At 40.3% G+C, this 12,972-nt stretch overlaps 1 protein-coding gene across 1 annotated transcript; it reads left to right on the top strand.

Moving 5' to 3' along the window:
• Positions 1 to 1,886: 1,886 nt before the first annotated feature.
• On the top strand, positions 1,887 to 6,939 carry LOC146551054 (uncharacterized). The gene is made up of 6 exons (XM_085258943.1): positions 1,887 to 1,988; positions 4,133 to 4,489; positions 4,659 to 4,823; positions 4,955 to 5,053; positions 5,186 to 5,223; positions 6,316 to 6,939. Exons 1-6 carry the CDS (start codon positions 1,949 to 1,951, stop codon positions 6,361 to 6,363), a joined length of 747 nt encoding a protein of 248 aa, XP_085115069.1. The 5' UTR covers positions 1,887 to 1,948; the 3' UTR covers positions 6,364 to 6,939.
• Positions 6,940 to 12,972: the final 6,033 nt, after the last annotated feature.

The raw sequence follows: 12,972 nt of genomic DNA, 5'->3' as shown, positions 1-12,972 counted from the left end.
ACAAAAGCTAACTGTCAGCACACACCCTGGAACCTGTGGGAGACACAAACCCCGATTCATGGAGGGGGGATTTTTAGTTATGTTTATTTATTTATTTTTGATCTGTGATAATGGGTCGAAAAGAGAAGTATAAAATTGCCCCAAAATCTGGTCTGACTTAAAAGTAAATATGTCTGATGTTGCTGTGGAATGACTCCCAGCAGAAGACAAAACTTCATAAAAAGATTTAGACAGAATCATGACTTGACATCTGTTTTTGAAGCACCGCTATATTCTGTATCATGTGCTAACACATAGGATCCATGACAAAAACTGTATTTAAACATTATTTTCTTTTTCTTTATGTTTAACTTCTTAAACATAAAGAAAATTGATTGTTGTTAATGGTTTTAAGCTCTTGTAAGTCTTTCATTACTACTAAAAAAATTATTTTACTGAGTAAAAGATCCGAATTTACACCAAAAACTCCACTTCTGAAATTTGTGAAGAAATTGCTCCAGGAATTATACTGGATCATTTGTCACCACATGAATTCTACATATTTGAACATTTAGATGGGGCTTTAATTTTTTATCCTTTCATTGTATTATATCAGTTAATACGATCAAATGCAGGGACTCAGGTGGTGAGGGTGGGCAGGTGCTTCTCCAACAGCATCACCATCAACACAGGAGCACCTCAGGGATGTGTCCTCTCGCCACTGCTCTACTCCCTCTACACTTCAGACTGTGTGGCCACCCACGGCTCCAACACCATTGTGAAGTTTGCTGACGACACAGTGGTGTTGGGTGCCATCTCCAACAACGATGAGGCGGCCTACATGGATGAAGTGAAGAATCTGGCATCGTGGTGCCAGGACAACCACCTCCAGCTGAACGTCAGCAAGACCAAGGAGCTGGTGGTGGACTTCAGAAGGGGTCAGCACAGAGACTACAAGCCCATCATCATCAATGGAGCTCCAGTGGAGAGGGTGCAGTCCTTCAAGTATCTTGGTGTCCACATCTCCTCAGACCTGACATGGTCTGCCCACATTCAGGTCCAGACCAAAAAGGCTAGGCACCGCCTGTACCACCTACGACAACTGAGGAAGTTCAGGGTCTCTCCAAAGATCCTCAGGATTTTCTATACAGGCGCTGTGGAGAGCATCCTCACACAGAACATGACATCGTGGTTTGGGAACAGCTGTGTGAAGGACCAAAAAGCTCTCCAGAGAGTGATCCGTACAGCAGAACGCTGCTGCAGGATTGCTCTCCCCCCGCTTCAGGACACCTACACCAGGAGATGCCGGACTAGAGCAGCGCAGATACTGAAGGACCCGTCCCATCCTGGCAACAAACTGTTCCAACTTCTGCAATCTGGTAGAAGGTTCCGCATCTTCCGGGCAAGGACAGAGAGACTCAAGAGGAGCTTCTATCCCCAAGCCATCCGTGCCCTAAACACACACACCCGCCCTCTCACATCATCTATAATTGACTGAGACAGGACTCGCTTCCAGACACTCTAAACCAAGGCACAATGTACATTTCAATTCCTTTAATTTTAAATATGTTTATATTGTCTATCCTGTAAAATAGTCAGATGTCTATTCATATTAATGTACAGAATTCACCTGCTTGCTGCTACTACTGCACATTCACCCAATGTACATACTATATGTATGTATATGTATATATATATATAATGTTCTTCCTCTACACCCCCCCCAAATTTGCACATGTCGAGGAGCGTGTCAGGCTACATTTCACTGTGTGTTATACTTGTATAACTATGCATGTGACAAATAAAGAACCTTGAGCCTTGAACCTTGAGTAAAGAGAGATGGGGAGGAGAGTAGGGCTGAGTGTGTCCTGTGTTTAGAAGAAGAACCCAAACATAAAAAGAACGAGACGCTTCGGGTTTGCCAGTGAAGAAGGACGAGGAGGTAGCGACAAACGATCAAAGCATCAAAATGAAAGTCTGCCACACTTTTATCGCCTTTATCTTCCTCAGTAAGTACATCCACCTCTTTGTTTCCTGTTGCTTTATTCATTTATTTATAGGTGATCTGTGGGTTCTTCAACTATAATCAACAAATAGCCTGAAACATCCCCACCCACTCACAGAGTGTACCTTTCATTCTACACAAAGTGTGTTGTAAATAGTTCTACATGCCTTGTAGAGCTGGTGACGAAAAACATGTTTGTTTGTTTTTTAGACTAATGTTAAAGAGGAACAGCAGTGCGGCAGTAAACTGCTTATTGAGCAACACATCAAAAATCTAATTTCACGCTCAAAGACATGAACAGTGGGCAGCTTGTCTGACACTGATGCAGTTTCACAGGCTCCTGGCTTCTCTTCAATGTCTCCTTTTATTGTTGTGAATAAGTTAGAACAATCTTTTTTAAGCATCTTCTACACAGCAACTGAAATGACATCAGTGGATCAGATGCTTCACTTTATGATTAGGACAAAACTAATCAGCCAACATAGCCTGAGATTGATAGGCTGAAATGTGAGGTTAAATAACCCTTTGTCTGTCTCATCATCCTCTTTAGCATCTTTAGCTATTACTTTATCCCCCCTATCAACCGCTGTGATGAGCTGATGGTAAATGGACTGGTTCTTATATAGCGCTTTTCTACTCATCTGAGCACTCAAAACCTAAATCACAACAGAAGCCTAAAAATAAGACTCCCCCAAAACGGTGTGACCTTGACCCGATTTTCACCAAACTTAAATCAGCTTGAGTTGTTGTTGTTGTCTGTCTTCACACAAAACATGATATCTTAAGAATCAAAATCTTAAGAATATGATAAGAATTTGAAGGATAGATTTCTAACTAGCACTCACAGCCAAGAGTGAAGCAGTAAGAATGAGAATCAGCCACTCCAACTCTGAGGCAAATGGTCCTCAGCAAGAAAAGGGTGGGGTGCCCACTCCAGGTCAGGAACGAATTCATGCCCATAGTGGAGGAGTTCAAGTATCTCGGGGTCTTGGTGACGGGAGAAGGGAGCCGGAGATCGACAGACAGATTGGTGCTGTTGCTGCAGTGATGCGGACACTCTATCAGTCCACTGTGGTGAAGACAGAGCGAAAGAAAGATACAAGAATCGCAGATACAAGTGGCAGAAGTGGGCTTCCTCCAAATGGTGGCTGGCCTCTTCCTTGGAGATACGGTGAGGAGTTCAATGGAGCTGCTACTCCTCCACATCGAAAGGAGCCAGTTGAGGTGGTTTGGGCATCTGATAAGGATGCCTCCTTGGTGCCTCCTGGGTGAAGTGTAACAAGCATGTCCCACTGGGAGGAGGCCACGGGGCAGACGAAGGACACGCTCCTGACTGGCCTGGGAACACCTTAGTGTCCCCCCGGAGAAACTGGAGGAGGTGGCTGGGGAGAGGGAGGTCTGGGTTCTCTCTGTTTAGGCTGCTGCCCCCGCGACCCGGCCACAATAAGCGGAAGAAGATGAATGGATGGATGGATTTCTAAAAAACAGACAAACAAATGGAACCAATTTGATACTGCCTCCCTTTGAGGGAGAATATAAGAATAAAGATATTGCAATGGCCCTGTTAAAGTCCAAACCTCAACCTGATTAAAATGCTTTGGTGGGACTTAAGAGAGCAGTGCACAAATGAAAACCTGCAAGCCTCGACTGAACTGAGCCTACACTGTAAATAAGAGTGGGCCATATCTTTGTGTCCACAAAGATATGAAAGACTGATAAAACAAACACTTTTTATGTTAGAAGCAATGATTTCAGGGTACCACTGCTATGGTGGTTCAGCAAGCTACTCAATCACAGAAGTACACAGGGTCATGTGAAAATATTCTTTTTCATATGTGTAAGTTGTAGTAATTCTCTAAGACAACTGCAACACAGTATGGAGTTTTACTTTGGGCTACTGGTAAATTTTAAATTCAGAACTAATGTATCAAAAATCGTTGTATGATTTTTCGTGTCGGTTTTTTTTAAACAATTCTCAGCAATCTAGATCTTTGCGATCATGATTGACCTTTTTATGTAGAGTATCTGTAAACAGAATTGATTAGAACATTTTAAATAGTTTAAAATCAAAGCAACATGTGTATCTTTAAATATAAAGCAGTCTTGTCTTACATGAAGACAGTAAATAATGATTTTTCGTGTTTTCAGCGGCTCTGCAGGATGGAAACACTGGTGTTGTCGGTGCAGTCATTCCCATCCGCACTGGAATGGAAGGAGGAACCATCACAGTTGGATGCTCATTTACTCTGTCTGGAAGCAGGAAGCTCTTCTGTAAAGAAAAATGTGAAAAAGGAAATATTCTCATTGAAACAACAGATGATTCAGCCCAGAGTGGCAGATATAGTATTAAATATATAGAAGGATTTTTTCTCATTCATACAGTTGTCTATGTGAGCATCACTGAGCTGGAAAAGTCTGACTCAGGGCGGTACAGGTGCTCTTTGGACAGAACACCTTCAGATCACTTATCTTTAAACTGGGATTTTGAAGTTGTTGTCACAGAAGGTGAGTTTCTACAGAAAGTCACGAAAACCTTCATGTCTCTGAGGATTATATGTGTATTTAGTTTATCGTAGATTGAGAACAACTGTGTTGTTAGAATATTAGTGAACTTTCTTTGGTTAGAGACTGCTTTGAGCAGTAAGTGTTGTTCTGATTGTTTCTTTGTTCTCAGCTTCAACTTTCAAGACTAAATCCCATGTGAAACCTATTTCATCGTCAGCACATCTCCCTTCATCACCACGACCACTAACATGGAGTTTTACTTCAGGAAGCACCTTACCTTTATCAGCCTTCAGTGAAAGCACCAAGCAGCCTAAAACATCACCTGCAAGTTCAGGTTCATTATTCTACATTTTATAAGATTTTCTCTCAGCCAATGGACAGGAACAGAGTTCCTTTCCTAACTACTCTGCAGTGCATATAGTGGAGGTTATTCTGGCTTCTTTAATTGCATCTTCTTTCCTACAGGTATCCTCTTGCCTGTGGTTATAATAGTGGTATTGGCTGTGTTTCTCCTGCCTGTTGTTCTGCTGCTCATCTATAAAAAAAGGGCAGTTCATTCTAATGGTGAGTCCAAACGATTCTTTCTGCACCCTTAAGAGCAATTTATTCAAATTAAATTTATTAAAAGGTGGGACAGTAGTTCGGTGGTTCAACAGTGCCATGACTGATTAGACAATGGCAATGTGTTTTCTACAGATTTAAACAGGAGAAGCTCAGACCACAACCAGACTGAGGTGACTTATCTTTGTTTATTCTCTCTGTAAGTTTAAGTACTTTAGTATTAAGTACTACTTAATAAAAAGAAGGAACCAAGGAGTGATTTCACGGTTTGCTAAATCCACTAAAACTGCAGTCAAGGATTTTACATTCAAAAACACAAAGACTATAAAGTTAAATCATCATTATGCTACCAATTCAGAGCCGTGTTTTAAGGGCAGTGATTAACTTCATGGTCATCTTTGTGGTTAATGTTCATGAGAAAATTATTTCAGTCCAAGATCAATCATTCATCTGTTTCTATTTAAAGTTTTCTTTTCACTGAAAATTTCGCTAATCTGCAATTATATTAACAGTCAATCAAATATCTTTACGTAATGTTAAAACCAGTAATATCAGAATTTTTACACCTCATAATTGTTCAGTTCTGTGATTGCAGTCTTTTGGTTTTATTGTTCATGGTGTTGGTGTTTGTTTTGGTTTAGAGTCTGTGCTTTTGTTAAGCCTTTTGAGTACAAAAAAGAGCAAAGCTCAGTGAACCCCCAGTACAATGCACAGACAGACACAGTCAGTGATTTTCTGTTGAATAAAAGAATTAACCTGTTAAAAAGCTGAATGCTCTTCTGAAGTTGTTTCATAATATAATGTTTTAGAATATCTGTATACAGTGTTGTCACTGGCAATCACAGTTACGTATAACTAAAACAAATTTTTATTCACACTTGAACTGACTCAACCTGGAAATTAAAACTAAATTGAATTTCAAATAGAAAGGCAAACTAAATTAAAAAAAAAAACATAAAAATGAAAATGATGAAGAACCACTGGTTTTGTAAATCAAATATTTCTACTTAAATCTGTGGCAGTTTAAATATCGGCCCTGCAAAGAGCATACCAGCTATGATATGGACTCTCAACAATACCCACACAACCTACATAAACTTTGAAAGCTTTCACAGAAAAAGGAATCAATATATATATATACAATATAAAACTATATATAGATATACAGTAGATAGATAAAAAAAATATGAACAAAACAACTTGAAGTGAAAATCTGCTGTCTGTTGACAGCTTCTGCTAAATTATTTATTTATTTCCCCCCTCAGATGGTTCTTTATGATGACACTTCTCCAACCTCCAAATGTGAAGGCTGAACTTACCTTACTCTTGGTGCAACCTGAAGGACAAGGACTGGACCTTTTCCACACTCATGGAGGCACAATAACACACACGATCCTATCTGCAGATGGACCCTGACTTTTAATGAGTTGTTTAATGTTGACACACAAGCCAAGGGTGATGGATCACTGAGCCTGTTCTGTTCTTATGATTTATTTCTTTGCAAATATTATGAGATACTTCTTCTACTTCTAGAGATATTTCTAGTTCTTGGTTCTTGTTTAATTATGTTAGTTCCCTATCTGTCCCAATCTCGTCTCTTGTCTTGTCATCAGCGACCCTGTGGAAATCAGTCTTGTCTCTGTGTTTTGTTATTCCTTCTGTCTCCCCAGTCATACCCCTGTGTCTGTCTGGTCACTCTATCTCCTGGTCCCTGTGTTTATCTCTTTATCATCTCTCTGTGTTCCGTCCTTTTGTGCCCCCAGTAAGTCATGTCTCCATGTCTGTTTATTTCTGGTTCCTGTGTTAGGTTCAGTTTTGCTTCCCCTGTCTAGTGAGTCTGATGCTGTTCAGCTGTGCTCTCGGGTGTGTACACTCTGCCCTAATCTGCTCCTGTACATACAGTGGCTTGCAAAAGTATTCGGCCCCCTTGAACTTTTCCACATTTTGCCACATTACAGCCACAAACATGAATAATTTTTATTGGAATTCCACATGAAAGACCAACACAAAGTGGTGTACACGTGAGGTTCACTGTCCTGCTGGAAGGTGAACCTCCGCCCCAGCCTCAAGTCTTTTGCAGACTCCAAGAGGTTTTCTTCCAAGACTGCCCTGTATTTGGCTCCATCCATCTTCCCATCAACTCTGACCAGCTTCCCTGTCCCTGCTGAAGAGAAGCACCCCCAGAGCTTGATGCTGCCACCACCATATTTGACAGTGGGGATGGTGTGTTCAGAGTGATGTGCAGTGTTAGTTTTCCGCCACACATAGCGTTTTGCATTTTGGCCAAAAAGTTCCATTTTGGTCTCATCTGACCAGAGCAGCTTCTTCCACATGTTTGCTGTGTCCCCACATGGCTTGTGGCAAACTGCAAACTGGACTTCTTATGGTTTTCTGTTAACAATGGCTTTCTTCTTGCCACTCTTCCATAAAGGCCAACTTTGTTCAGTGCACGACTAATAGTTGTCCTATGTCACCATGGGCCTCTTGGCTGCATTTCTGATCAGCGCTCTCCTTGTTCGGCCTGTGAGTTTAGGTGGACGGCCTTGTCTTGGTAGGTTTACAGTTGTGCCATACTCCTTCCATTTCTGAATGATGGCTTGAACAGTGCTCCGTGGGATGTTCAGGGCTTGGGAAATCTTTTTGTAGCCTAAGCCTGCTTTAAATTTCTCAATAACTTTATCCCTGACCTGTCTGGTGTGTTCTTTGGACTTCATGGTGTTGTTGCTCCCAATTTTCTCTTAGACAACCTCTGAGGCCGTCACAGAGCAGCTGTATTTGTACTGACAGTAGATTACACACAGGTGCACTCTATGTAGTCATTAGCACTCATCAGGCAATGTCTATGGGCAACTGACTGCACTCAGAACAAAGGGGGCTGAATAATTACGCACACCCCACTTTGCAGTTATTTATTTGTAAAAAATGTTTGGAATCATGTCTGATTTTCGTTCCATTTCTCACGTATGCACCACTTTGTGTTGGTCTTTCACGTGGAATTCCAATAAAAATGATTCATGTTTGTGGCTGTAATGTGGCAAAATGTGGAAAAGTTCAAGGGGGCCGAATACTTTTGTAAGCCACTGTATATTGTCTGCCTCTCCTGCTGTTCTGTTTTCTGAGCCCCTGTCAGTCTGTTCCTACCCAAAACTGTTGTCATTCTTCAGCCCCATGATGCATGACAAAACTAGATGAGAAGTTGTGAGGTTGTTTTGCTTCTGTCTTATTTGCTAGTAGTGATGTGCAAATAAAGCAATCAATCAGTATTGAACCACTTCATAAGTTGTTTTGAAAGTTGGTTCATTCATTCAAAGCTTTGTTTAAGTGACAGTGGCGAAACAGGAGACACCAAAACAACATCTCAGTAATCATGTGCTGAGTGTAACTAAGGATTGTGTGAATGATGTAAATACAATTTTGTAAAGATAGTTTGACTAGCCAATTGATTCTGTAAACTTATGTAACTTAGTAGCTGGAAGACGATGTGCTTGGAGAAACAGGGGATGCGATGGTAAGCTGTGCTTGTATAACTAGGACAGGGTGTAGTTATGGTATGGGAATTCAAAGACTGTAATTGAGAAACAACATCTTTTCTGCAGTTTTTCTTTCTCCAGCACTGATGAGCTGTTACGAAGCATTTTGCGTTGCTTAGCAGTTCCATTAATTTGGACCAGTCATGCGATTCAAACAGAGGGCCGAAGCAGTTACTGCTTCAGGCATCATTGGTAGCATGTGTTTTTACAAAGCAAGCTTTGATGGAGCGGTGCAAGGAAAATGCAACTTTGAATTTGAAGCTTAATTAGGAAGTAAAGCAACTTTTGTTTTGGAATCAGAGTCGCATTGTTGATGTTAAGCCAACAAATCTGCAGCAATGTGTGATGCTATCACATCAATATGGACTGAAATTATTACAGTTAAGGTAAAATGGGGCCCAGCCTAGCAATGTGGACATAATCACGTGATTATTAGTGTATATTTATTGTTAATAAATTCAATTGAAATTCATTTATAAAGCCCCAAATCACAACAGCAGTCACCCGGAAACTCTTTATATTTTAAGGTGGTACAGAGAAAACCCCAACCGTCAAACGACCCCCTGTGAGCAAACACTTCCTTAAAGGACCTTTCGCTTTCACGAGCATTACATTCATGATACTCCTGTGAGACATGGCCTACGTTTTGGGAATCTCTGATCTAAGAAACTCATTAAAGTTCATTATAATGCAATTGTTTTGACTTAGAATGTTTAACTTGTTATATGTGGTTTAGGCTAATGTTATTATTGATCATTTTCAGTGGTGATTTTGTGATTAACTTTCCTTTTACTAACAATAAAGAACTTCAGAAGTGACTTTTGGTTTGTTTGTTTTTAGAATATGACTCACCAACAACATGTTTATTTACTCTTGCCTTACTAGTAACTTTTTTCACTTCCCCTAAGTTTGAAGGTATTTAAAATTAATCTGCGCTTTATAAGATATAAGAACAATTGCATACAGAGGTTTGAAAAAAGGAAGTGACAGTATTTAAGGGAGTTTAAGAAAATGGTTCTTAGAAAAGTTAAAATTGTCTCAAACATTAAATGACACCACTATGATGTTTTTCCTGTGGAGTTATTTCTATAACAATGACTCGAATCATTAAAGTAGCCTTCTCATGAATCTACAAGTTGATCCTTCTGTTTTCTGCAGAGGTGATTAAGATTTGACCAATGCATCAGCTCCTGAAATACATGAAGACATTTCTTAAGGGAAAACTGGACTTTTTCTTATCATATGAATTCTACACAGTTATTTTGGTGAATTATCTTTCGCTCTCTCAGCATGTTGTAGCTCATTATTATGTGAAGTCTGGTTTGCTGAGAAATCAAACAAAAGCTGTCTTTCAAAGAAAAATACAGTTTCATTACTAATCGAAGTAAGAAGTTCCTGGTTCGCAAGCGAAAAACGAGACGTCAGATGAAACCAGATTCTCAACATGACTGTATACCAGACTTTGATCTTCCTCGTCTTCATCTGTGAGTACATCTTTGTAATATGTTATTCTTTATTTACATACTAACATATTTAGAGTTGACCAGTAAGTTTGTGCACATTATCAATTATCAATTTTAATTTAGGCAACAATTATAATAACAATAATATAATAATAATATAATAATAACAATATTAATAATAATAACAGTAACAGCAATAATAATAATAACTTATATAATAAGTGTCTAGCACTTTTTAAAGCACAGTTCGATAGCAATTTATACTCAGGATAAGAACAGACACACACGAAGCACTGTGAGAGCAAACCAAGGGAGCTCACTTTCTGGGCACCATTTACTTTAAGAAAGTGATATAATATATTTTGTATATATATTCATTTTGTTTCCTTTGGTCTTTTTAAATGTACTTTAAGGAGTTTGTAGTGCTGTAAAAATCTGATATATTCACATGACAGCTGTTTACTTTGACTACACAAACATTGTGTAGCACTAGGATAATCGATAATGGGTATTGATTTGGAAATAACTGGACACAAATAACTTGAGCTTATTATATATTATACTACAGTATATTTCTAACTATGGTAAATGGTAAATGGCCTGTATTTGTATAGCACTTTCCTAGTCCCTAAGGACCCCAAAGCGCTTTACACATCCAGTCATCCACCCATTCACACACACATTCACACACTGGTGATGGAAGCTACATTGTAGCCACAGCCACCCTGGGGCGCATTGACAGAGGCGAGGCTGCCGAACACTGGCGCCACCGGGCCCTCTGACCACCACCAGTAGGCAACGGGTGAAGTGTCTTGCCCAAGGACACAACGACAGAGACTGTCCAAGCTGTAAAATATATATATATATTTTTAAAGATTTAACACATTTTTAGGTTTTACTCATGTTGCTTTTGCCTAGCTCTAGCTGAGATACTAAAACAGATAAAGCAGGAAGCTCACTCAACCAAAACAAGAGTGGGTGGATTTTGCTTTTATTAGACTGCAGCTAGGAAAACCCCATTGCAAATGACAAGTTCACTAAATTTAGAGGCTTCCTTATGTTCTAAAACAGCGGTCCCCAAACCTTTTTTGCCCACAGACCGTTTTAATGTCAGACAATATTTTCACTGACCTGCCTTTAAAATATTGACAACATTGAGAGTAAAATCCTCCTCTCTGTGCCCCTTAATGCTTTCTGGTCGCAATGGTAACATGTATATTTCTTTCAAAATCAGACACACAACTACAATACAGGAAAAGAGCCAGAGAAACCGAGTTAAAACCCCCAAAAGCCATAAATTTCAAACCCCAGCTGGTGCCAAACGACTCACAGACCGGTACCGGTCCTTGGCCTGGGGGTTGGGGACCACTGGTCTAAAACATGCTATTTTATTTTATTAGCACAGCTTGGAAAAAAAAGCGTCTGGACTTCTTTAAGTTGCTTTAAGATGTTTCACCTCTCATCCGAGAAGCTTCTTCAGTTCTAAGGTCAAATGGTGGGGAGTCCCCCCAAGAGGGAAAATAGACCACCTAATGATCCTCTACCTAATCACACAAGCCAAGGAGTGAAAACGGGTGTAGATCACAATCAACCAAGGTTTCGGGTGAATTCGCTGTGAGAACTAACCATACCCTATCATGTGATTTCCTGAGGTCAAACGCCCAGGATGTGAGTGGGCATTAAGGCGTCTTGGAAAGGATCTCTAAACTGGATTATAGATGGAAGACAGTTGGTGTTGTAAACCACCGCCTCTGTTCAAAGATGGTCGTTCATAGATGACATTCTTTCAAACCATCTGTCTTCTCTGTCCAAAATGTGAACATAGGTGTCCTCAAAGGAGTGACCTTCTCCTTCCCTCCATTCTCCGTGCAGCATGGGCTACGCTGCCCATGAAGCTACATTCTTTAGGGCGATGCCTGTACAAACACTCTGCCTATTGCCTTCATGTTAAATAAGTTTTTGAATAATAATTTTTTTAAATATTTCTTCACTTCATAATGCGGGCCGCAACTAGGGGTGACATGGGCCGCGAGATTGAGACACAGGCATTAGAGCCTCTTAATGCATGTTTTTTTTTTTTTTTTTTTTGGGGGGGGGGGGGGGGGGGGGTGTTCCCACTGCTGTGGAATTACCAGAAATAGAGAGAGCATAGCCTAACATATGAAACAGGAGAAGACCACTGTGTAATCCTTTTATTTCTACAAAGTATCTGTATTCTGAATACCACCTTTTTGAACGGTAACTGTAACGGAATACAGTTACTCATATGTATTCCGTTACTCCCCAATACTGGCTACACTGTACAGCAAATACTACGTTGTTAAGTTTGTGTTTAGGATTTCTGTTCTTGGGATGAACCAGTTTTTGTCTGAGTCTGTTGCTGGGTCTGAGGTACACTGGGATGTAGTGTTTGTAGACTCTCCTGAGTTTTTCTGATAAACCTGCTACATACAGGATAATAATATTGCGTTTCTCTTTCTGATCCTCCCCTCCCCAGTTGTCTGATCTTTTTTTCAGTCTCTTTGTTGACTTGATGAAGGCCCAATTAGGATAACCACATGTTTTAAGAGCCTCTTTCACATGTGTGCGTTCCTTCTTTTTCCCATCAGGCTCAGAGGGAACATTTCCTGGATAGTGTTGTAGGGTCTTGATTACTCCAAGTTTGTGTTCCAGAGGGTGGTGGGAGTGGTGACTCCATCTATGTCCACTGGGGCTATCTAGTTCCACTGTGAACGACCGTCTTTGAACACAGGCGGTGGTTTACAACACCAACTGTCTGCCATCTATAATCCAGTTTTGAGATCCCTTCCCAGACACCTAACGCCCACTCACATGATAGGGTACGGCTAGGTTTCACAATGAGTTCACCCGAAACCTTGGCTGATTGTGACCTACACCTCTTTTCACACCTTGGCTTGTGTGACTAATT

Source organism: Mchenga conophoros, linkage group LG20 (assembly GCF_057382185.1).
Source record: "Mchenga conophoros isolate Kocher_MC1m ecotype Shallow Benthic linkage group LG20, M_conophoros_male_GT1.1, whole genome shotgun sequence".
In the NCBI taxonomy this organism is placed as follows: domain Eukaryota; kingdom Metazoa; phylum Chordata; class Actinopteri; order Cichliformes; family Cichlidae; genus Mchenga; species Mchenga conophoros.
The sequence above is the reverse complement of the archived record's forward strand: the minus strand, read 5'-3'. Positions and strand labels throughout refer to the sequence as shown.